Source organism: Acinonyx jubatus, chromosome F2 (genome assembly GCF_027475565.1).
Source record: "Acinonyx jubatus isolate Ajub_Pintada_27869175 chromosome F2, VMU_Ajub_asm_v1.0, whole genome shotgun sequence".
In the NCBI taxonomy this organism is placed as follows: domain Eukaryota; kingdom Metazoa; phylum Chordata; class Mammalia; order Carnivora; family Felidae; genus Acinonyx; species Acinonyx jubatus.
The window spans coordinates 10697507-10721777 of NC_069394.1; the positions used below are offsets into that span (position 1 = coordinate 10697507).

Consider the following 24271-nt stretch of genomic DNA (forward strand, 5'->3'; position numbering starts at 1 on the left):
CGTCCCCTGAGTGTCCTGATGGGATCACTGCTTGCATGGAAAAGGCTAAGCTCGACAGTCTGTCATGTCCACCTAAGGACAAAATGACAGCCAAACATTTGACACTGTCCCACTTGGATCGGAGAATGTTGAGCCCAAGGGACAAGAAAATGTGGAGGGAGGAGAGCTGGCTGGGCTCGAAGCAGGACAAAAAAACACATTTGGGTTGTTATGTCTTCATCAGTCCCAGATGGAGCTTTCCTTAGATGCTGCTCTTTGTGTCCATAGGGAGAAAAGAATTTTCCTGTGGTCGCCCTTCTGATCAAAACCCTCACGTTGACCTGAGGGTCACAGGTTCCTTGTACTAAACTGCCGGTCAGTCTTGTTATCTTGGGGCAGATCTCTGCAGGACCCAAAATTTGTCCGAATGATGGTGGGAAGGGTCTGGAAGAAAACTCCAGAGAACGAAGTGGGAGCTCTGACTACTGCACTTAATATGTCAAGGCCTAAGGCAGCCCCTCTAGCCTCCAAGCCCCAGTGCTGTCATGTGCACAAGGGCAGGTCTGCCTGGAAGGTCCCTTCACTTTTTTTCAGCACTGACATTGGCCCTAGTTTCGCAGCCCCAGATGCATGCCGGGAATCTGTGGCTGTCCTGGTGAGTTATCTACACTTCAGAATTTCCCCCTGCAAAGCCCAGGAAATAAGAATTTACCAAGAAGCAACGGGGATACCCCGCTATGTACAGTTACCCTAGTATAGGATGGCAGTTGAGCAGAATTACTATCTAGCGAACTGTCTTAAACCATCAATATCAAATTCAGCAACAAGTGAAAGCCAAAATAAATAAATAAATAAAAAGGTACTTGAGGTAGAATCTTGCCTAACTAGAGAATGAAGTCTGCTCTCGCAATTGAGTTTCAATTGCATGAAATGAACACCCAGACGTCATTGCAAACATCATCACCCTTTGCCTTCTTTCCGGGTCCTGCTTTCAACATGATCATTGTGTTCTGTTGAGTAACATTGATCCCTGGGGTTTGATGTCTTTCCTTCGGCTCTGCCCCCACAGGGCAGGGGCAAAGTGGCTGGTGCCTTTTTGTGCATGCCAATGCCCACAAGAAGAGCTCTCCATTCAAGCTCATTTTACTTCTTTCATCCACTTGAACAAGTCAGTCCTCCCATTCATTTGTTCTCTCATTCAGTCATTCATTACTCAGCTGTTTATTGAGTAAAGGCCATTTGCCAGGCACTGTGCTGGGGACTAGAGGGGACGGGGGGTGGGGAAGGATGAGAAAGGAAGTCCAAGCTGTCAAAGAGTTCCTGGTCCCTGGGATTACCACCAGGTCAACAGCTCAGTGTGAACTTACTGTCATAGCAGGACAGCATTAACAAAGGACAGGGGGCAGAGTAATTGGGGAAGACCTTCCCAAGGTTGTGGCTATGAAACTGAGACCCACAGACAAGCAGACGTAGGCCAAGGGTGAGGGAGCAAGACCCACGGAGGAGAGGGACGGCAAGGCCACCATCTCAGCCTGGGTTTCTACTGCTCAGAAGGAGCACTTGTTTCTTTCTCCCCACCCTGTCCCCAGAGAACCCTGACCTGAAACTCCTCCTCCTAAACATGCCCAAAATCTTGGGCCTTGGTTTTGAAGAGAAAGAAGACGGTGTATTCTCAGACCTTACTGCTTCTGGGGTAGGCTGCTGAAAATCTAATCGTCCGTATTCAATCTTGTATGCAGGAAATCACAGGTGAATTTTTCTCCATCCGTAATTTATTTTTAACCATTTTGACATCAGATTAAGTTTTGATGTTCACTGGATGGGACAGCTGCAGGCTTTTTGGATAGAGAACACGGAGGGCTCGGTCCGTTTCCCCCCAGTGCACCTGCGTTCTTCTGGTAACAGGGCTTTTTCCCACAACACATCTCCCCAGGCAGCCCTTAGCCCTGACTTGGAAGACAGCCGCTGAGTTCAGCCCGGGAGAGTCATTAAAGGGGTCTGGTTTTTCACTCTGTTCAGACAGGCAAGTGGATTTGAAGCCTTCAGGGAGCGTTGAGTGGATTAAGTAGGCAATTTGGTCCATTAACTTTGACTAATCACGCTTCTTTTCCGTGAAGTTCCAGGGCTAGAGTGAGGTGGGAGAGAGAAAGGCAGAGGTGAGCCTGCGGCTCATGTGAAATTGGAAGCTTGGAAATGCACGTTAGTTGTCAAGTACACAACACACAGCCCGGGCTTCCCCACTGGCCGATAACTGGCTGAAGCTTTTCTAAACAAACTGGCTGGACTCGTCTTTCACCAACGATTGACTCACTTGGGGAGTCACAAAATCGTAGCCCGAGGAGCTGGAACCCCATGAATGCATAGGATTTCATTTTACGTTATGTTATGTTATTTTATTATTATTTTTTTAATTTTATTTGCTGGGGGAAGCACAGAGGGAGAGGGAAAGAGAGGATCCCAAGCAGGCTCCATGCTCAGCATGGAGGCCATTGTGAGGCTCGATGCCACCACTGTGAGATCATGAGCCTAAATCAAGAGTCAGACGCTTAACTGACTGTGCCATCCAAGTGCCCCTGCATCGTATTTTCAATATGAGAAATTTAATGCATGATATTTTAAATATGTGAAGGTTGGTAGGAAAAGAAAGCAAAAATATGGATTTTTTTCCTCCTAGCTGCTTTATATCCTTGAACTGGGATTTACGTTTTATTAATCTCTGAGCTAATTGGGACAATGACTCGGTTAAGACTCTTCGTTGTAAAATTTAGTTGAGCTACGTCAAGATTTTTTCATCTTTTTGCCACCGAGGATACTTACGATTATTTTGGCCCAGTGCAAGGCCTGCGTGTGAAGGGTTTTCTTTCCATACAAAACTGCATTGGGTGTGAATGAGTGTACATTCCTGCTTTTTAAAGTGGTTGGGCATATGTGCCATAACCCACCATTACTGCTTCTCGGCACAAGGCAACAAGGGTTACCACGCTAAGGTGATTTAATTCCAGCCCAGAGCAGACACTGGACATTTCTTTTGGCCTCATCTCAGCTATTTATGCATGTACTTATTTTCACTTCCCTTAGGGTCAAAAAGGTATTACCCTGATACTTGCTTGGGCATCGATGGAACTTTCTGGAAGCTTTTCGCACATCTCAAGGTCTCCCAACTGCTGTTATGAATTCCACGTTAAGAACCTCCCAGTTCAGTTATGCCTTTCCTACTCTACGACTTTTTTTTACTACCTTTAGGCCCCCAAAGGATGTCCCACCATGACGTGGGAAGGGCTTTGTATGTGTCATGGGTGGTGGCATCCACTCAGGACTCTGTGTCTTGGACTGATGAGCTCAGAAACAAACACTGGGGATAATAACAGCCCAGGAAAGCGATATGAATGAGACAATTCCAGCAGAAAAGCGTGTGGTAGAAAAGTTAAGAGGGGCACCTGAGTGGCGCAGTCGGTTAAGCGTCCGACTTCATCCAGGTCACGATCTCTCGGTCCGGGAGTTCGAGCCCCGCGTCAGGCTCTGGGCTGATGGCTCAGAGCCTGGAGCCTGTTTCGGATTCTGTGTCTCCCTCTCTCTCTGCCCCTCCCCCGTTCATGCTCTGTCTCTCTCTGTCCCAAAAATAAATAAACGTTGAAAAAAAAAATTAAAAAAAAAAAAAAAAAGAAAAGTTAAGAGAAAGTAGAGGACACAAAGTCCCAAAGACAGAACATGACCTAAGTAGGTTCTTTGCTGGGTTCTGTCCTGTCGTAACTGGTAAAAGTAAGAGGCTGGGTTCTCGAAGGTCAGTATGCCTAGCTCCACTGGAACCAAATGAATGAAAACATCAATAACTAAATTTAATTAACAAATTGTAGAGTAGGAATCTGGAAAAAAAAAAAAAAACTCAGACTGATAGACTTAAAACACCAAACATGAGTTATCTATCAACAACTCACCTTTATGATCCTTATTTCCTATTCCTACCTGAAAAGAGTTACTTCATAACCTTAGAAAAAATAAACATCTAGGTAATTTTCATATTTTAATTCTCTTCAAATGTCCAAGAACACACACACACGCACACACACACACACACACACACTCCACACACAAACGTGCTCCCTTCCCTCCCACACACAACTTACATTTTCCCCGTGGTAATTGACCTTTCTGAAAAGTCTACATCTTTGATGTTGCTGGCGTTTGTGTATGTATTCCACACATTAGTATGGATGGGTATTTTAAAAGCTAAAACTTCAGTTGGCAGCTTGCCTCCAATCATGTGGCTTCAAAGTGGCCACATCCCAATGGACGTGCCAAATTCTGTCTCAGCCAGTTCTGCAGAGGTGTGACGACTCCTTTTGATTAAGAGTGGCCCATGTGTGTAAATGACTCAAGCGCAATGACATTCCCATACTGAGATTAGTATCTTTCTGAGAAACTCAAAGGATAATATCAGAGAAAGAAATCTGGAATTAGCTTAATAGAGCTGAACAGAGCCAGACAAGATTCTCAGACAGGACAGACTGGGTATCAGACACCACTTGTCCTTGGTCAACCTGGCTCTGCGGTCTTGAACCAGAGCTTGGGGACAAAATCTGGGATGCTGGTGATTCCCGCCGAGTCCCCTGGTCCTGGGCGCTCTGCCCCGTCGCCTGGATTTGTGGTTGGCCTGGAAGGTCAGCCACAGCTGACCATTTGCCCAAACCTCATCCAAAGAGAACCAAACAAGTGTATGTTCAACACCATGAGCCTCCAGTAGGATGAACTGAGGCAAGGAGCAAAGCATTAAAAGTCAGGCAAAACACACTGGGAAGAGAGCTCAGCAAGTGTGGGAACTAAACCCCCAAATAAAGAAAGTGTCTTCATGATCCAGCTTATCAATATTAGCTGAAAAGTCAAGAGCAAGGCTGTGGGTTTCAGATAAGTAGCAAACTCTAGAAAACACTTACTGTGGCATCTACGAGAACTAGGGGTACCTCCCACGTCCTTGTCTTATTCTCTTAATCGCAAACAGATGGAAATTTCCAGACACAGAGTGACCAAGACCAATGGGAGAATTCCACGCAACTTTTGTTCCTTATCAAATGTAGCATCCAGACGATATTTGCAAACTTTCAGTTCTGCCTAAAGCTGGGAACCAATGATTGTCCTTGTAGCCTGGGCCCCAGACTCACCTCGTGTGCTCGATTGAAGTTTGGGAACCAGGTTACAGACGGTTGCTGGAATCCCACACAGGCCGGCTGGAAACATCTGGACTGTTTTTTCAGCAGAGTTCTGCCCCTTGTTATTTCATTTCTTGGAGCAGAAGCTACGAGCTTACGAAAATAACTTAAACCTCTTCCCACGGCGATACCACGGAGACCTCTCCTGCAGTAAGGTCTCATTGACCATTCCTTGGCTGTGTTCGGAAAATAGATTACAGTCCCGTAACTATACAAAACATAAAAGAAAAGTAAGTGATATCCCTAAGTAAGACGCTGTCAGGCCTGTAATCTGAATGTGATTCTTCCTTTTCTGTCAGTACAGACGGGAAAAGTTGTGGCAAATCCTGACTGGCGTCCCTTGCTTATGGAGAGTGGTCCTGCTCCCTAGGACCTCTGTTCCTACAAGAAGGAAGAAGTGTTAGGGAGTAGGTTCTGGGAAGCCCCAACACTCAGAGTCTTCTCACCAGGAAAACACAATGTACCACATCTAAGAAGATCTCTGCTCCCCCTCCCCAGTTTTGGGGGGGGTGGGGGAAAGGAGGGGATTATGTCTCTTTCAGACACAACCAACTGAGGCCCTGAATGCAAATCGTCATGCATTAGGTCACCTCAAAGCTTTCCTAAGAAGTGAGCTTTCTTCAAAAGAACAACCACCACAAAAACAACAAAAGGCTTTTCTTTTTTAAACAGGTAGGAACTTTCTCTTCTGGGGGTTGGATTGGGGTTTTACTAAACAGAAGAAGAAAGAGCTTTCATGTGTGCAGCTGGGGCTCTTATTGGAGCTTAGGGTTCCCGCAATTCCTTCCCACGTTTGTGTAGTTGTAGGATGCAGGAAGGGGGGTAGGAACCGGAAGGGAAAACCTGTGTCTTTTCCACAACCTGGACCACGCAGGCGGCAGGTTTGAAAGAGAGCTACGAAGGCCTCCAAGGCAGGCACAGGGAAATGCTGCCATTGAGGCAGTGGAGGGGCAAAGCAGGAGTTAGCTGAGCAAGCCATGGCCCTACCTGCTTCTGCATGCAGGCTCCAGCCAGATCCTGAAAGAAGCAGGGTCTTGGGAAAAGATAAAGCATCTCAGCACAAAGAGGCAGGGGCCCCAGACCCCCCGGAGTTGGCATTTTCTCTGGGTCTTTCCCTGATCGGCAACGAGCTGGCCCATCTCGTGTGTCCCCGATGATAACCGCCTGTGGCTAAATCTCAAGACTGCCCCGTCCACCTCCCAGAGGTGCTGAAAGAGGAAGCCCTTTCAGTGATGACCTCAACCTTGTGCTGTCTTGCGGCAAGCACTTAAGCTGACGTTAATCCAGGCGCAGGTCCTTCTCATCTGTGACCTCTGGTCCCTTAGTGGCCAGTACTGGGAGATAGTAAAGGCAGGGACATTCTCTGGATTCCAGAACCTTGACAAGCATTGTGGGGCTGACTTTCAAGACTCTTGCTCTTGGCTGGAATTATATTCAGTTGTGTAATGCCTCTTATCTCCTACTGATCGAATGGTAGAAAAAGAAACTACTTTTTATTTAGTAAATACAGTTCAGTAAATTGAATCTTTCCAAATCGGGGTCGACTGGAGAGAGGTAAAAAATAAAGGGACTTTTGATAGCAAGAGTTTGGAAACAACGCCCTTTTTAGTGTTCTGTATAGTTTGTCATTTTATCCACTCATTCGTGCGTGCACTCCACACATACGTATTAAGAACCTACCAAATATGGGGCACCTGGGTGGCGCAGTTGGTTAAGCGTCCGACTTCAGCCAGGTCACGATCTCGCGGTCCGGGAGTTCGAGCCCCGCGTCAGGCTCTGGGCGGATGGCTCAGAGCCTGGAGCCTGTTTCGGATTCTGTGTCTCCCTCTCTCTCTGCCCCTCCCCCGTTCATGCTCTGTCTCTCTCTGTCCCAAAAAATACATAAACGTTGAAAAAAAAAATTAAAAAAAAAAGAACCTACCAAATATGTCGGATGCTCCGGATTGAGTTATGGCTAAAACACAGTGCCTAACCCTCAAGGGGACCAGAGCCTAGAGGAACAGACAGGCACCCAAGTAGGCAACTGCAATGCATCATAGTAACTGCTGTGCTGAGGGTAAGTGCAGGCTCAAGTCGGCTTTGTAGAGAAGGTGATACCTGACTGGCTTTTAACATAGTGGTAGGACACGCAACTTAGATGCTCCATGTTCAAATACGTAAAATATAATGGGCCGAGTCATCGTTCAGTAGGTCATATTGTGGCAGGTGTCTAGGCTCCAGTACAAGGTCAGATGGTCAAAGGTCATCTGCGTTGGGCTGATGCTGAACACTAGAAGGTGGCCACATGGAAGGAGGTTAATAGGATCTTACTCAGAGATCAGAGGCACGCCCATGGGTAGAAGTTATGAAGAAAAGCAGAGAAAAACTTTAGACCAACGTTTCCCAGATGGTATTTCATAGAACACGTGGAGGTGATCTGAGCAGAGTTTTAAAATCTCATTTCTACAGAACTTACCGGAGCCTTTATTTCAGTCATGTGGACTGTGAGCCTCCAATAGGAGGATGTAAGAATTGTTCATTCAACAAACTTGTGCCGAGTGGCCACTCAGTGCTGAGCACTGATAGGAGCTCTCGGGGCAAAGAAATTCACAAAAGAGGCAGAGCTCCCTCTCTCATGGAGACTGGTGGGGAGAGAGGGCAGTAAACAGTAATAGATCCACATTTCCTAACCTGATTGGTCCAGAGAACCATTTTGTGTAGAAGTGTCCCTTCATTCTTACGTTCTTTGGGACAACTTTCTCAGGGAGGAGTTAACTAGGGGAGCCGGTGATGACCTCCCCAGATACCAGCACTGCAACTAGTTCAGCCGATTTTACAGTGTCTACAGGGTGTTCTGTCATTGCACTACGTGAGCCATAAGAGCTAACGCGTTTCTGATTCGACAAAACTGGATGCTTCTGGAGAGAACACCATTAGCCTGAGATCTTCTTGGGAAGAATTGCTTTGCTGACACAACCTGATTAAGGAATACCAGAGTTCAAGGTCCTTCATGAAGTGACAGGACTCCAGGAAGAATGGGTTTTTGCTGTGTAGGTAGATAAAAGATGATTCCCAAAGAAAAGTCATGGGGCCAAAAACCCGATGACGAGTTTAAGAGGATTTATGACCTGCCCCACCCCCGTTCAAATGCAGTTTACCGAAAAATTCCCGGAGCCTCCGATACTGATTTTTCACCAGAGCTCCTGGATTCTCAGGCAGACCCTACATTCAGAAACATGGGCTCAGAAGGGCCTCTGGTTCTCATCTGAGCTTTTGATCTGTCTGTCCTAAGTGCCTATGAGTAAGGAAATAATTGAACTGCTTCAGGAGGGTGTGGATCTCGGTGAGGATAAATCTCAGGGCTGCAGTGCCTTTTTGTGAAGAGACTCGGACACGAGAGGCCGGCTCAGCAGCAACCTTTGGTGTTTCCCAACACTGTTGCTCCAGTATGAGCCCCTAGATATCTGGACACACCAGCTAAGGTCAATAAGTTAATATACACACTTGCTGTTGTATATAAGCATAACGTGTATTTCAGTTATACACTGAAACATATATTCAGATACATGTACTCAATTGTGTTTGTGCGTATGTATATATATAATATAACATATTAATAATGTAACATAATATGATATATATATATACATACACAAACAATTGAGTACACATATCTATATAATATAGAGATTATATATATAATAATATTCTAATATTCTCAGGGCATTTCCCATTTCCTCTCATTTCATCCCTTTGTTTTTCTTGTTCCTAGCCAACTGCTTAAGTTATTTACATAAAAGAACAATCTTGACATTTTAGAGATCACTTTAAATTGGAGTCCTATTTGAAAACTGACACTACTTTTTAACATGATCTTAGTCTGGCTCTCATTGCTCCCGCCCATCTCGAAAAGAGAGAGGCGTTGGTGGTGTGGTGGTGAGGATAGCTGCCTTCCGTCTCAAAAAGAGAGAAAGCCATAGTCTGTTAAAAACAACGGATTCCATTATGACTCTAAATCCGCAAATGAGACCTGTTATACATTTCTGCAATCCTCCTTACAAATGAATCCCTCTGGGGGTATCAGCATATGGATTCTTGGTGTTGGCATCCTTAGCCCACTGAAAGTGAACACTGGGTCAAATCTTAGTGGTTGTCCCTAATGGAGGAGAAAGGGTACCACAGCTGATCTCATACCATAGTCGTCCCCAAAGCCACCCATGCTTTGTGGTGATGGAAGGCGGGGGGTAAGTGAAAGCAGTTCCCCTCCCTCATTCCAAGTTGCTTGACTTCTTGAGTTGATGCTGGTCTCCCCTTGAGCGTGTACGACCTGACGGTGTGAGTTGGGTACAGAGGGATTGCTGGTCAAACAGCAGGTGTAATGGTCGTATGTCATTGACAAAGCAAATGATCAGAAAAGGACCCCCTGGACATTGACTCCTGCAATAAAACCCAAGGGCTGTAATTGCAAAGGATAAAAAGAACCGCCTGGACAAGAAAGCGAAGGAATTCTCAATACTTTGTCAATGACCTGTTGATACAAGGGCTCCTTCCTGACTGTTAACTATAACCTGATAGCAATGAGGGGGAGAAAAGAGAGGTGTTTCCAGACTTCTCTTTTATTTGAAGGAGCCACACGGCCAATAGAATTGGGGGGGGGAGGGGGTTAGGAATCTCTGAAAGATTTTCTGCCTTAGAGAAGTGGCCAATGGTGCAGGCAGCCAGGAAGCACCATGCATTGCTGGTTTTTTGAACGTCTGCTTACACACCAGAGTCAGTCTCTCCTGACATTTTCGCTGGTTCCCATCAACATAAGAAAAATGAGGGCAAAGCGGAGAGTTACCCCTTCAAATAAACGCATGCGATGTAAAGGACTCTCCTTTGTTTCAAGAGTGCATCATTCTTATCGGGGGAAATGCCCTTTATGTTTTCGAAGCGGTGCTCACATCAACTGTCCTCATGGCAGTTGTGGCTGCTGCTGTTAATTATACAAGTCGGTCCCCAAAATATTTTTGGAAACTCCTCTGTGAAATCCAGAGGTTCAAGAGCCATTGAAGGCACAAGGAACTGGTAGAGTAGGTAGGATCAATTTAGTTCAAAGAAGGAAAACTGTGAGAAAATTAAAATGGCAGGGAGAGAAACAAATACCTAGCTGTGAATGTATCGAGTGGATATTTAGCCGGTGGCACGTCCGGCTGTCAGGTCCCGGCCGCAAGCACCTGCCGGGCGAGCATCTTGGCATCTCTAAGCCAAGTGTATGGGTCAAAGTGTATGCCCGGACAAGGGCGGTTTGAGCGTCATCCCCCCACCCCTACCCCCGCCCCCCGCCAAGAGAGAGACCTAAATTCCGTCATTTTCCAAACTGTGGCAAGAGTTTGTGCCCGAGAAACGAACCGGAGGATGCTCAGTGTGGCCGACAGTACGGTCTCCTTTGCCTTCTGAGATGCTGTTGTAACAGAATTTAATCCCAGGGGCTCCAGCCCTCTGGCGCTGCATGGATCCTGCTGTTCAATTTTCTGGAACATTGGTCCCTGCTTCCTTCTCTCCGCTCCAGCCCTCCTCCTCCCCTCTCATCCTGCTATACCTCCCCCTAACGTCTATCTTTTTCTCTGCGGTAGCCTCCTTGGTATTCAGAGCTGAAATTAACTGCTTCAGTGCCCTGAGAGCATTTGGTATTCAGAGCTGAAATCAACAGCTTCGGTGCCCTGGGACCATCTAGTTTACTCATTTATGTTGGCACATACTCCCCCACCCTTCAGCCTGGGGCTGGAGAAGGGGGTTCAGTACATTCTACCGGTGATGAAGGCCTACTATGGAATTCTTTAGAGACCTGGAATGTAGGTTACATTGACTACCTCCGTGAAGGTTAAAATGAAGAGTCTAACAGGACCACAGGAAGATTCCTTATGGAATGGGCTAGAAGTTCTCCGTGAGCTCAAAGCTCCTGACCCTGGGTCTAGAGTCAGAGGATCTGACCCAGCTGTAGATGAGCTGATGGCTCTTGAGCACACATCTGTGAGGCTCGGGGATACCTGAAGGGTTTGGGCAAGAGGGCTCTGGGTGCTCTGTCGGTACCCACAGGCTGCCATCCGATGGCTCCATCCTCTGATCCCAGTCTAACCCGGGGGCCAAGCTGGGAGGCTGGCAGAGAAAAGCAGATGCGGTGAGTGTCTACAGAGGCAGGGAGTTTTCACTTCCTGGCTCTACAAACGCACCGCATCCTGTACCTCTCCTGGGGGAAACCTCCTGGAGGAAGAGCTGGGCACCCCCTCAGCTCAAACTCCCACTTCTTTGTCAGAGTAGTTGTCTTAAATTGGAGCTGCGAACAGGCATCGCATTCGGCTCGATCCAGCCGGTGGGTCTCGTCACCTGCCCTGAAACACCGGGAGACAGAGGCCTCCCTACCGCACCTGGTGGATCTTCAGAAGCCAATGCTGTTCCTGCCTCCATGTAGCCACACCCAGTGACCAACCAGGATGGTCGCGCCTTTCCCTACCTCATGCTGTTTATCCCTGGGAAATGGTGAGAGGTTCCAGCTGCTTGCATTTTTTTGCCTAAAGGGAATTAAGCCCATACACCCATATGAAGATATAGATATATGATGGGCTATGGCGGGGGGCGGGGGGAATGTACCTGCCAAGTGTAAAAATCTAACAACCTTCGTCGAGCTTAAGGAGCCCATCCCGGCACGTTTGGCTGTCTGGCCACAAAGAATGTCAAAAACAAAAACAAAAATGCAAGCCCTGGGTCTCCCAGTCTCTCCACCACCATCAAAGGAAAGACCACATGAAAGTGTGGACTCTGCTCGGTGGGAGATGAGCCTTTCTGTGGGCTTTTCAGCTATTTCACTTTCTGTGATTCCTGTCGGTGCTCTTTCTCTCATACCAGGGATGTGCCTGGTTAAAGAAAGGGTCTTGATTTAACATCTCCAAGCCAACACCTCTTTAAATACCTGAACCAAAGGAATGCAGTGCACCGACCCAGAGGAAAGGCAAGTGTCCCTTTTGATGTGATATTTCGCCGGGTTGTGTTTCTCTGAAGCAAATGCTAACTGATGAACCTCTGTAGGTTTCACCGAATACAACTGCATGGAGCGCTGTTACTGTGTTTGCAATGCAACCTGATCTAAAAACATTGCATTTCTTCTTAATCCAACGGGGACTAGCAGGTTTATTGTGTTTGCATGTGCTTTCCCCCTAGACTCTGGCTGCCCTAACAAGAAATTCAATAAATCTACTTCCAAACCATCTTGCACAAGCTTTGCATGTCCAGTCTGGGCCTGAGGAAATTAACAAGAGAATAGAACATACCATCGACTTGCGGAGTGGCGATAAATTGAGAAGAGAGCATATCAAGCCATTCTCACTGATGTTTAAAGACTCCAGCCTGGAGCACAAGGTAGAGCTGAGTCTCCACAGTGGCTCTTTTTTCCGAAGTAAATTGTCGTAAATGTTGACGGGACCAGAGAGAGAGCCCGGGGGCTGCGGTGTTGGTTGGTGTCTTTGTTGTTTGTTTGTTTAGTCTGGTTTGGTGCTGTCTTTTCTTTTTCTCTTTGCAAATCATGAGTAGACTGAAGGCCATGAACGGAGAGGCTGGTTAGATACAGGGGGCCCCAGCTTTGTTCTCTAAGGGGAAGAGCATGAAAAGAACAAAGGAGTTCCCTCCACTGTGAGATTTTTAACCAGTAAGTGACAGTAACACCCACTTGCTTTTGCTTTTAGGAGAATTCGTGTCAGTTGTAGCTCTCTGTCACGTAAGGTAGGAGGACACCCAATGACTTGACACCAGCATTGGTGACAAAGACCACCTTTCTTAGATTACAGACCCCTCTTCTCCCATTTTCCCAGTGGTCTGCTGGCTCAGAGCGCTCCTGGTGTAGGCACGGTGGAAAGAAGATGGGTGGCGGGTGCAGATTCTCCCTCTCACTTCCTTGCCTTGTGCCCTTCTAAGCCTGAGTTCCTCAATGGGTGGTGAGCATAATGGATGTGCCTCCCTCATAATAGGCTATCACGAGAGGCTCCAGGCAATGCCTTGATTAAGTCAAGTGTTCAAAGACGGCAGCCATCACCCTATTGAAGATGACGTTTTCCCAGGCCTCTCTCCTGCTCTCGCTCTAAACTATAAAAGATGGTGAGGAGGCAGGCACGGCCCCTGTTTAACTGGGCTGCTCCTCTGTGCTGATGGAAGCTGACAGACCTTCCTTGACTGAGCACAGGAGGCGCTTGGCCTCTGCAGGAGCCTCAGGCAAAAACAGCAGGGAATTTGCAAGCAAATTTCAGGAGTTGGATCCGATATTCTGCAAAGCTTCAGCGAGCAATTTGTCATTACTTTGCTCAGCTCCCTCGGACACTCTGCTTTCCTCGATTTGGAGAATTCACACTTCTGTGCGCATGTACCGTTCCCAATGAGTGTCTTTGATAACTACCTGAAAGGTTGCAAACTCCAAAATTAATGTCTTCACCTCTGGTTCATAATTTGAAATGCATTGAGTCTGTGTACTAACAAAACAGATAGAGAAGAACCATTTTGCCTCACTCAACACCTCCCCCCTCCAAGTAGCAGGTAGACATTTCTTATTTGTAATATAATTAAGGGCTTAAGGTCCAAATTAAATGCATTTTCTTTCTCGGTTGCTATATTGAAGGAAAACGAGGTAGTCCAGCAAAGAATCTTCTCAATTAGCCTGGGTAAAATACCTGTGTCCAGAGCTATACAAAACCCTTTTGTTCGTTCTTGCTAAAGATGTACTTGCGTCGCTAATGACCTGACTCCTACAGACGGTAGATCATTTTTAATGCATTGTATTCAGTGGTGTCTCTATCTTCTCTGCAGGGACCCCGTATTGGAGCAGGAATGGACCTGGGGGTGGGGGGGTGGGGGTGGGGAGAGTACAATGTGTCTGTGGTTGATTTCTGGGTCCAGGAGAAGCTCTTCTAGGAAAAGCAAAGGGTAGTTCCCTGAACAGACACGGGGGATTTGCCCACTGACTGTCCAGCCTTGCACCTTCCAGCGCGGGCTCTGCATGTCGCATGGGTTGGTTCCCCGCGGTGAGGACAGTAGGGTGCGTCGGGAAAGGTTTGCTCCCCTTCTGTCGCAGAGACACTCCTCTTTGACTCTTGCTTTGAGACTCTCTCTCCAGGGGCTGCATCACTGTCGAGCAGAGGATCTATAACAAGTAGGAATCATTGATTTCATTGATCCCATCGATGGTATTGGTATTTACCAAATACCAGGCACTATTCTAAGCTTTTAGAATGAACGCACTGACAATGACAATGTGACATAAGTGCTATTATGAGCCTCATTTTATGCTTGATGAAATGGAGACACGGGGAAATGATTAGGTAGCCTGCCCAGACGCCACCTGTCTGTAGAGGGGCTTCTATCTGAGCCTTCCGGTGCCCCCGGAGGGCACCGGCTGAGCCCCCCAGCCGGTGCCTGGTCTATGCACCACACTGTCTATCCTGGGAGTCCCGGGGCTCGTTCTCTCCCAGTTCCTCATATAAAGACAACAATGCTGTGCTCACTTCATTCTCTCCTCTTTGAACTGTGGATGGAGTGGAAGGCAGGGAGCAGGGGTTCGGGAGAGAGAGTAAGTAGGAAAGAGTCCTAGAACCTTAGCAAAATTAACACAGCGCCTTCAAGTCCACAAGATTCCAAAATTGGAGACCAGCATCAGTGTGCCTCTACCGTGTGCCTGGTGTTTATGTATATCAGTTTATTGCGTCCTCAGAGAAACATTACTGTCCTGCCTACAAAAGAGAAAACTGAGCCTCCTAGAGGTCAAGGAGAGGTCCTAGATCTCAAAATCTGGCTGCCACATTTTATTGACTCGAAGGTACCATCAACTATGAGATGCCCCGTTTTCTATGTGTCATCAAGAAGGAAACATCACCAGGTAGGAGGAGTCTAAAAGGAACTCCTCCCAATAAGTTGGGCTTACCCTGGAGGTAAAGATGGACCAAAAAAAATCCCACCCGGCAGATAAGGAGAGTAAGGAAACCCACAGGTTTAGCTCCTGATATTGGCGAGGCAACAAAGGAGCTCTCCAAGAGGTTAAACTCCAAAACGAAATCTACATAGCTTTGCCACCTGATTTCACGCAATGAATGTGGCCTTTAAGAAGCCTCAGGCAGAGAATTCAATGTACAGAAGTCCCAGGCTGATATTGCCCCCTGCTGATCAGCAGAAGCAGTCAAAGTCCTCTCTGGAAGAACTCCGTTGAGACTAAGTTGCCTTCTGGTTCCAGAGCTGTTAAAAGGTGGGGGAAAAAATAGCACATCTTAGGATTGTTGAAATATATACAGTCTTTGTGACCCCAAAGACTTTTTTCCTCCCACTGCCCCACCTTGCTTCTTAGGAGCAAGTTTGAGCCAGAAAGGCATGTTTTCCAAAAGGAAGACAGGAAACGGAAACAACGATTTTACCATCGGAACTTTTGTGGGGAAGGAAAGGCTTCATTCTATTCGAACAATAAGAAGACCTGCGAACAAGGGAACGCCATCCCCTCCCCGCCTTTATAGTGAACTAGAGAACATAAAATCTCCCTTGAAATGTCATTCACACATTTCCTGGTCTCATTCGCCTATAAAAATTGGCCCATCCACCAACAGTGTTCTGTGAGCTGGGGCTTTTACATACTGCGTGGTGTTGCATAAATGCTTGCTGAATGAACGAAGATGCAGATTCAGGAGAAGTTTAGAGAAGACTGTCTTGATTCCTGTAGTTGGCCTCGGGATATTTTTTAGAACCGTAAGAGCCAAAAGACATGAGTCAGTGTTGATGTGACTCTTTGCAGCGAAGCTTCAGGAGAGAAGACTGGGAAGTTCTGATCACTCCCTATCATGTCATTTCATGGTGGTACACACACACACACACACACACACACACACACACACAGGAGTCTTTTGTGTTAAGCTTGAAAAAAGCATGCTCATGACTCATGTGACTTCGCCAAGATTGGGCAACCCATTTTTCCTTCTCTCTGGCCCTCAGTTCCCTCATCTGTGAAGAGAGAGTTGGACAGCCCCTGGTACCTTTCAGCAATCGATGCGATGAGCCTCTGAATTCCCTCTGACCATGGTGACCATATGTCCTGGTTTGCCTGAGGCATTTATTTTCTCAGTGTGATTATTGGGAGCACCTCTCTTCACTTTCAAAACTTACCGACGTGGAGGACAAAAAACGTGAGCCAGGGCTTGGGCCCCAGCCCGGTTAGAATCAGTGGTTCTTAGCGTCTCTAGTTCCCAGAATCCCCACGAAGACTTTCTGAGCAGACTTCTGGGTGGGGCTGGGAGGCACAGACCAGGCATCAAAGGTCTTCCCAAATTTCCCAGACGAATCCTCTGCCCTTCTTTAGTCTCAAGCTCACTATTTCCTGAGACAGCTGACAGATCTCAGGGGCAAACAGAAACAAGAATTATGGTAAAGGGGTGTAGAAACACAGCACGTCTGTCCAGTACTACTGACCATAGTGGATTTTTTCTTTTCTTATATATGATCCTTTTTCTTGTAAAAAAAAAAAAAACAATGAATGTATTTTCACTAAGAAAAGTGTGTGCCAAGCATAGAAGACAAAGAAGAAAATGGCATCTCATGTGATCTTACAGTCCAGGATAACCGCTGTAAAGACTTGGGCACAGTCATGCTACGCTTCCATGACCGTCATCCTCTGTACTTACCCACGCGCCATTTTATTCCACAATGGGATTGTTTTGTAAATAACAATGGGTGACGTGCTGTTAGGTGTTCTTTGCTTGAGCTGTTCCCCATCCTATTAAATGTGCAGTTGCGAATTTTTGTACGAATGTTTGTAACTGCACATTACTTCCTTGCCTGTTTTAAGCATCTTTGGCTCTTCTTCTCTGTTTTTCACTATTATAAATTATAAACCGCATTGCAGTGACCACTGCCTTAGTTAAATCATGCACCCATGCTTAATTCATTCCTTGGGATAGAATCCCAAAAAATGGCTGCCAGGGAATCTGCATTTAAAAATACTTGATGTACGTTCCGAAGTCGCTCTCAAAATTGTGTCTCTACTTTTAAACTGCCTCCTTGATAAGAAATAGCACCTCCCGTCACTTGTAATGTTTTAGTCATTCTTGAGGTTGAAATTGTGTCTGTGTGTGTTTTTATGGTTTCTGTCTGTTTCTTCTTTTGTGACTTGCACATTCGCCTTGTCATTTTTCATTGTGGTGCTCACCTCGGTCTTACTGATTTGTGAGTGTTCTTTATATAATGAAAAACTTAACCCCAGAACATTTACAAGAAGGTGATATTTATCAGCCTCTGGTCCTCATTTCTCTTCTAGGACAAGGCTCTTTATTTCCTATTTATGAAGCTTAGGATGGAGAAGGCAATTAATTACAATTACGTATGGATGTTGCCAGGCCAAATAAACTGGCCTAATATTTTTAGTGCCTGAAGAGCTCAGTAGCATAAGGACACTTACCTGGAGTGACTTCATTAAGCTTAGTGTTCAAAAACAATATCACCACCTCAGAATGAGTCAACTTCCTCGTCTCAAATAAAGGTTAGGCTATGTTTAATATATAGTTCAAAATTTGTTTATGAGAAGTTATGCTTTTGGTGTGGGCGTTTTGGGAGTCTAAGTATTAAAATCAAACCATATCAACAATGTCTAAATTTCCTTCTTTTCTTCAATGCTGGCATCTTTTTGCTAAATTCCAAAACCGTTTTCTTTGAGAAAAGACCTCCTTATGTGATTGTGAAACTTTCAAGTGATAAAAAGTCTCCTTGTCCTAGGCTGATATTTTTCCACCTAGAAGATCATCTGGGGTTCTTTTGAAAATACAAATACCCACCCATTACTCTGTCCCCAAGATTCTGATTTTTCAGGGGGAGATACATTTAGGGAAACACTCTCCCAGGATTCCTTTGTCCCAAGTTGGTGGCCACCTTTCTCTGTCCTTGGCTGTATGTTAGGACTTGGGGTTGTCCCTTGCCTTACACCCTCAGAGATCAAGGCATATCAGAAGGTTCTAGATCCACACTGGATGCCAGTGTGGCCTCAGGCAGGCCTAGAGGGAATGTCTCTGTAGAGCTCACAGTGTTCTAGCAGCTCAGACTCTGGAGTCAAGCAGACCTGGGTTCAAATCCCACTTTGGAAATAGAAGCAGGTGTAAAGGAGGGTTGATGAATTTCCTGGTCATTAGTGGATGCTGACAAGTTGAGAACTTTCCATCTCTCGGGTGGACTTTTATAAGCTACATTTTATCTCACAAGTGTCTGGTCTTTGTTAAACACCAGAGGAAGAACTTACTCTTGATTACCGGATAGACATGCTTGAACCCACTTCCTACCAGTTACTGACTGGGTGACACAGCACAAGGTGATCTCACTGAGATGATGACGGTCATAATATCTGCCCCTCATTGGGTTGTTGTGAATATAAGATGACATAAGACTCATAGAATAGATGGTGGAATAAATGCCATAGTTATTCTGTTCCCTTCCTTTGTGATTAATCCTTTGCCGATCCAAATCAGGATGAGGCTAAAATCAATAAATAAATCTCACACTTTTAGAGCTTCCTTAAAGAAACTAGTTCATTAAAAATGGTGGGAGGCGACCATCTCACTGTGTCTTGTGTACCAGGGGCACAGCCTTCATAAATTCGTAATCACAAAGGTACATAAAGGAGCACACAAACTGAGTGCACACAGACAGCCCGTTGAGGGAGCCTCGCGTTGCCTCTCAGTCACTGGAGCACACGCATGGCCCCCGTGGCCCCCTGGGATGTATTTAACTAGGTAAGGGTGATTCAAGTGTCTTTTCGCTAAATGATTTGGTTACTCCAAATTCTCGATTACAACCGTCTTCCAAGTAAGATGAGAAAGATCAGCTCTTTAAGAGCGTTTGGTGTCCCAAAGGCCATGCCTTTCTTCCCCCAAAACCAAACCAGTGAAGGACTGTATATTTCACACATGGGTCTCTTTCTGCCGTTGCAAGGACTGTCCTTCTGTCCATGCTTGTGACTCCCTGGGAAGTCCGTCAGGCTCAGCTCAGAGCATGTGCAGTGTGCTGCCTGCTTCAGACACAGACCGAGACGGAAAGACACGGCCTCCACTGCCTTCCAGCTGTGACCCCGGCTCGTGACCCCGGGCAAGTCCCTGAGCTTCCCATCCTAGAAATGGGCACGGTAGTGACCACCTCACAAGCTTGCTGTGCAGATGAAATGCAGATAGTACTTCTTAAGCGTCTCGAGGCGACAGTGTTGCAAGGAAGCTGGCATTTGCTGATCACTTTCTTATCAGGCCCCACCGTAAGCGTCTTATATTTGTGACCTCACTTGATTTTTCCAACAGTCCTTTCATGTAGGGATTCGTTTCGCTGTTTGAGAGAGGAGGGAGGCTCAGAGATTTGGGGTAACTTTCTCAGGGCTCAAACATGTAGAGGACAGCAGAACGGGGATTCAAATCTAGCTTTTTCCAAAACTCGGACTTTTTCTACCACACTGTGCAAGCAAGATCTTACTGCTTTCAGGGTGCTTCTTTTCATATAGTTTGGAATGTGTTGAGGATGGGGCTGGTGGGGTGCGTGGGAGGGATTATTTGCATGCACACATGCATACATGTACACACGCATGCACAAACAGGCACACACATACCCATGCACATGCACAAACACACAGCTGTGCATGCGGCAAATACCTTGGAGGCAGAAACAAAACAATCAAAATTAAACCATGATCATTTCTCTCATTCTCTGCCTCCCCTACATACACACCCATGCACAGACAACATACGCATACACATATGTACACGCTCGTGCACATATATGTGCACGCGCATGCATGTACACGCACATGAATACATGCACACACAGATACATGCATAGACGTGTACACATGCATGCCTGTGCACACACCCCCATGCACATACACAGGTGTACGTGCATACATATCCATGCACAAGCACAGACACGTACACGTGCATGCATGTACACACCCATACACATGCACAGGCGTGTACATGCGCATACATGTGCAACCCATGCACATGCATGTATAAACGCACACTTGGCTACATGTGTGCACATACATGTACACACAAGGCACTCATGCATGCATGCACACACATGCACAAACAGGTACGCACACCTGTGTACATGCACAAACACATACACATGAATGCACGTACACACACATGCACAGACAGGCACACACACACACCCATGCACAGATATGTACACATGCATATATGCACATACACACACGCATGCACGCACACACGATCCACCACGTGTTCCCGGAAGCACCCAGATAAAACAAGGGCACCCCCATCATTCACGCTGCCCACACACATGTGAAAATGGAAGAAGCCAATAAGCAGCCACGTGAGACAGCTCCATCCATCTCAGGGCAGTGGACGTAGGAACTTCGAGCCCTGGAATTGCCCCTGAGCTGTGTATCCGAAAAGAAGGCTGGGTGGTGTGAGCAGTCAAGGAATGAACCGTGTGAGCCGATGGCTTGAGAGCGCAGGCAAAAGCAGAGAAGAGCCACCTCAAAGACCAAAGGCGTTGTTAGACAAAACTATGGGCGAGCTTTCTTTTCCACTCGCAAGTCAGCGATCAGAGCTCACCCACTTTTCCAGTAGTAGGAATACCTGTCATGGATAGTGCTTGCAACGAACCGAATTTTGCCCTGTGTACTTTCGATACGTTCATTTAATGCTACTTTTTTTTTTGCTGTCCGCGGCTACATGAAAGCAAGCATTTGTCACACAAGAGAAACTTTAGATAAGCCTTTGGCTGAGTACCATTGGTTCTTATCTATGTTCAGAAGTTCTCCCCGTTTTATCTTTTATTAAGAGATCAAAGTTAAGTGGGGGCTTCCAAGAGTTGCAGAAAAACGCATCACAACCCTGGACATTTCTTTTTCCTCCTTCCCACCCACTCCTGTTGAAGTTACAATGACTGGAATGCCGTCATTAAGGAGGCATTGTGGCAGAGGCTAGGCGAATGAAGGAATTTTCTAATAGATTAGGAGGTTGGACTCTGGAAGTAGGTAGTGACAAAATGCATTTTTTTTGGAGACACTCAGAATTTGTCGGACCCCTCCGTTTCTTACTTTTTAAATATGATTTATGGTCACATTGGCTAACGTACAGTGTATACAGTGTGCTCTTGCTTTGGGGGACAGACCCATGATTCATCACTTATGTACGACACCCAGTGCTCCTTCCAACAAGTGCTCTCCTAAATGCCCTGGAGATGCAGAGAGGTAGGACTATGGAGCGTGAACCAAATGGTCTCGGGTGTTCTCTCTTATTTTTCTGAATCCGATACGTCCCGATCATTTCAATGACCTTATTTTTTAAGTCATTTTTTAAAAATAACTATTCTGTTACAGTATCAGGTTACTCTTGGCTTTTTACTGCTCTTGTGAGGCCCAGAATGGTAAGAATATTTAGGCCACCTCCTTCAGGCCAGAAGAACAGGTTTCAAAGATTTCAAGAAGGCTGAGGAAGAAAATCCATCCCTCATTCAAACAGTAGCTTTGTGAGACTCCCTTTATATTCATGATATTGTCCGGTAAAATTACTGCTATTTCTAACACCCTCCAGGCGGTCAAATGATATCGAGGGGCATTTCACTTGTATCTTTTCATCAGACCAATGAGGTAGCTTTCGGCCCACAAAGCCAATATTTTCAGAGTCAGACATACCAATTCCATCTATGGAAGTGCAGTGTAGAATGGTAGAATTAGGATGATTTCAGCCCAGAGGACATTGGTCAAGTTCTTAGAGCAATCTTAATTCTTCATATGTAGACATCACCAGCACCTCTAAACAGGGGCTTCTAGGCAGGGAACACAGGAGTAGTTACCACTCCCTGGAGCTTATCATGGCTTGGGGGACTGGGCCAGTCAGGAAAGAACCAGTCTGTCCTCCCAAGGATGGGACGTTTGAGAGAGGGTGGGCTAGGAGATTTGGGCTGGAAGCTTTTGTAAAGTCCTGCTTGGGATTCTCACATGTCAGTCAACCTCCCTACCAAGGAAGACCAGAACATAGTAGCCTAATCCATGAAGGATATTGGGTCACTAAGGGTCTTCTGTCATGCCTGGGGTAGTGTCCTCCCAGGCCTCATTCTAAGCTGTCCATTTAGATATGTGTTAGCCTGATTCCTTGTGAGGTTATTAAAGATGAAGAAATCTATCTTTGTTCAAAGGTCAGGTTACTTGGGAAGAAGTCTGATAGTGAGACGTTCTTCAGACGCACCGGTCACTCATAGAATTGCTTTCAGTGATGCTTTGGTTAGACACTACACACCCAAGATAGAGAAGGCTGTCTATCTCAGAATATGAACTTAGTGAAAATTAGTCCCTCCCTCTTTTATTGCAATTATGTCTTTTACCCACATGATCAATTAAGGGTGCTCTAGCCATCGTCACACTACATAATACATGAGTTTAACAATAGAAGTTAAATTCCTCCATTCACTCGTGCGAAACGAGCAGATTGCCCCAGTTGAGACTCTTCTTTACTTTAGCAAACATGCTAGAAAATGATCTTGTTTCCAATTAGATTTATCCAATGATGGAATTAGGCTCTCAAGTGAGGGGTTGATTTCCCCCATCACTGGAAATCTTCAGGCAGGGGTCCATGGCTCATTTCTGAGAGGTTTCACTGAGTGAAACTGACATTAGTAAGCATTGGACCAAAGTGACAAATACAGTCCACTCCTCCTGAAAAATTGCGTAATCTCACATACACAACTGGATAAAAAGACAGTGTGGTTGTAGTTCGGACAATTAACTAGGCCATGGCTTCAGTTAGAAGTATTTTTTGCATCTTATAAGGATGCAAGTATTTAGTCAGTACCCTTTAGCTCACTCAGAGCCCAAGTAGAAAATCTAAGAGAAAAGGATTGCTTGTGTCCCACACATACCGAAAGGTTTTTCAGGCCTATATCGGGCACAAAAACAACATGGGAAGCCCTTTGCCTCCCCTCTGAAAGGTAGCTTCCCTGGTCGCACCTTTCTGGATGAAGAATCTAGAATGGGTTTTTCCTTGTGTGATCAAACTTGGTTTCCAGGCTCCCTCGTGATAGATCGAGGAACCCTTAGATCCTCATGGCTATGATTTCATTCCTGAAGATGCCTTTCAAGAGAGTGCAGGGCCCACATCCCCGACGTGAACAAAGTGGAACGCACGTCCTTCCTGCCCCACCTCCCTGGAAGAGGTGCCAAGTCTCAACTTGATCAAACAAGTAGGAAACTTCTATTTTTCAAACAACGTTTTCATTACTTGTCTGGTTCCTCTCATGGTTACACTTAAAGCCCACTGTGTCTTTTAGTTTCTTCTATTTGTTCATCCATGCAGGCCTTAAGAAAAGGGCCCTTAACTTTGTATTGCTTTGGGCTGAAGACTCATTCATCAGTCATGGAAATTCAGCAGTGCCCATGTATTAAACTAATTCATAGGGTGTCTCGAAGGTCTATCTTTTTTTTTTAAGTTTGTTTCATTATTTTGAGAGAGAGAGAGAGAGAGAGAGTATGCAAGAGGAGCAGAGAGCGAGGAAGAGAGAGAATCCCAAGCAGGCTCCATGCTGTCATCATGGAATCCAGTGCGGGGATGGATCTCATGACCATGAATGAATTTCGACCTAAGCCGAAATTGAGTCAGTTAGCCGAAAATGACCAAGCCACCCAGGTGCCCCTCTAAGGTTCATCCTTAGCCCAGATCATGCTTTTCCCTCATTCTAACCATGGCTTACATAGACTCAAATTTTCAAGACATTCCCTTTCTTTGTATCATGAACCACATTCCTGAAATAGAGCAAGACATGCTATCGTGTATCCTACGACGATCCTGCCTTCGAAACATCAAGGTAGCAGCAGATCGTGCAGCCAATGAGACGTGGCATTCTGGGGTCAAACTCTGGATTCTCTACCGAAAATCTGTAAAGTCCTGGTTGAGTTATTCCATTATTCTAATCCTCAGTTTCATTTTCTGCAAAATGGGGATATGATAAACAGTATCTTCCTCAAAGTGCTGTTGTGATAACCAAAAGAGATCATCCACATAAAGTACATCGCGTGGTGCCTACCTTGCACCAGGCATTAGTTATTATTCTTCAAATATGTT

The 24271-nt window shown here is 45.9% G+C and overlaps 1 protein-coding gene and 1 long non-coding RNA gene across 4 annotated transcripts in view; one reads left to right on the forward strand and one right to left on the reverse strand.

Annotated features, from left to right (window-relative positions):
* Positions 1-24271, forward strand: part of ADCY8 (adenylate cyclase 8) — a 221055-nt gene that overhangs the window by 123782 nt on the left and 73002 nt on the right. For 2 of the 3 annotated variants that reach the window (XM_027063895.2, XM_027063896.2), the window contains exon 8: positions 12360-12557. The exons of the other annotated variant lie outside the window; for it this stretch is intronic. In XM_027063895.2, coding sequence (XP_026919696.1) covers positions 12360-12557 — 198 coding nt within the window. The remainder of the gene's footprint in view (positions 1-12359; positions 12558-24271) is intronic. 3 annotated transcript variants of the gene reach the window in all.
* Positions 1579-13073, reverse strand: LOC128312789 (uncharacterized). The gene is made up of 3 exons (XR_008292524.1): positions 12470-13073; positions 5136-5359; positions 1579-2104 (listed from the first exon to the last, which is right to left on the reverse strand). It is a non-coding gene; the product is annotated as an uncharacterized LOC128312789 (long non-coding RNA).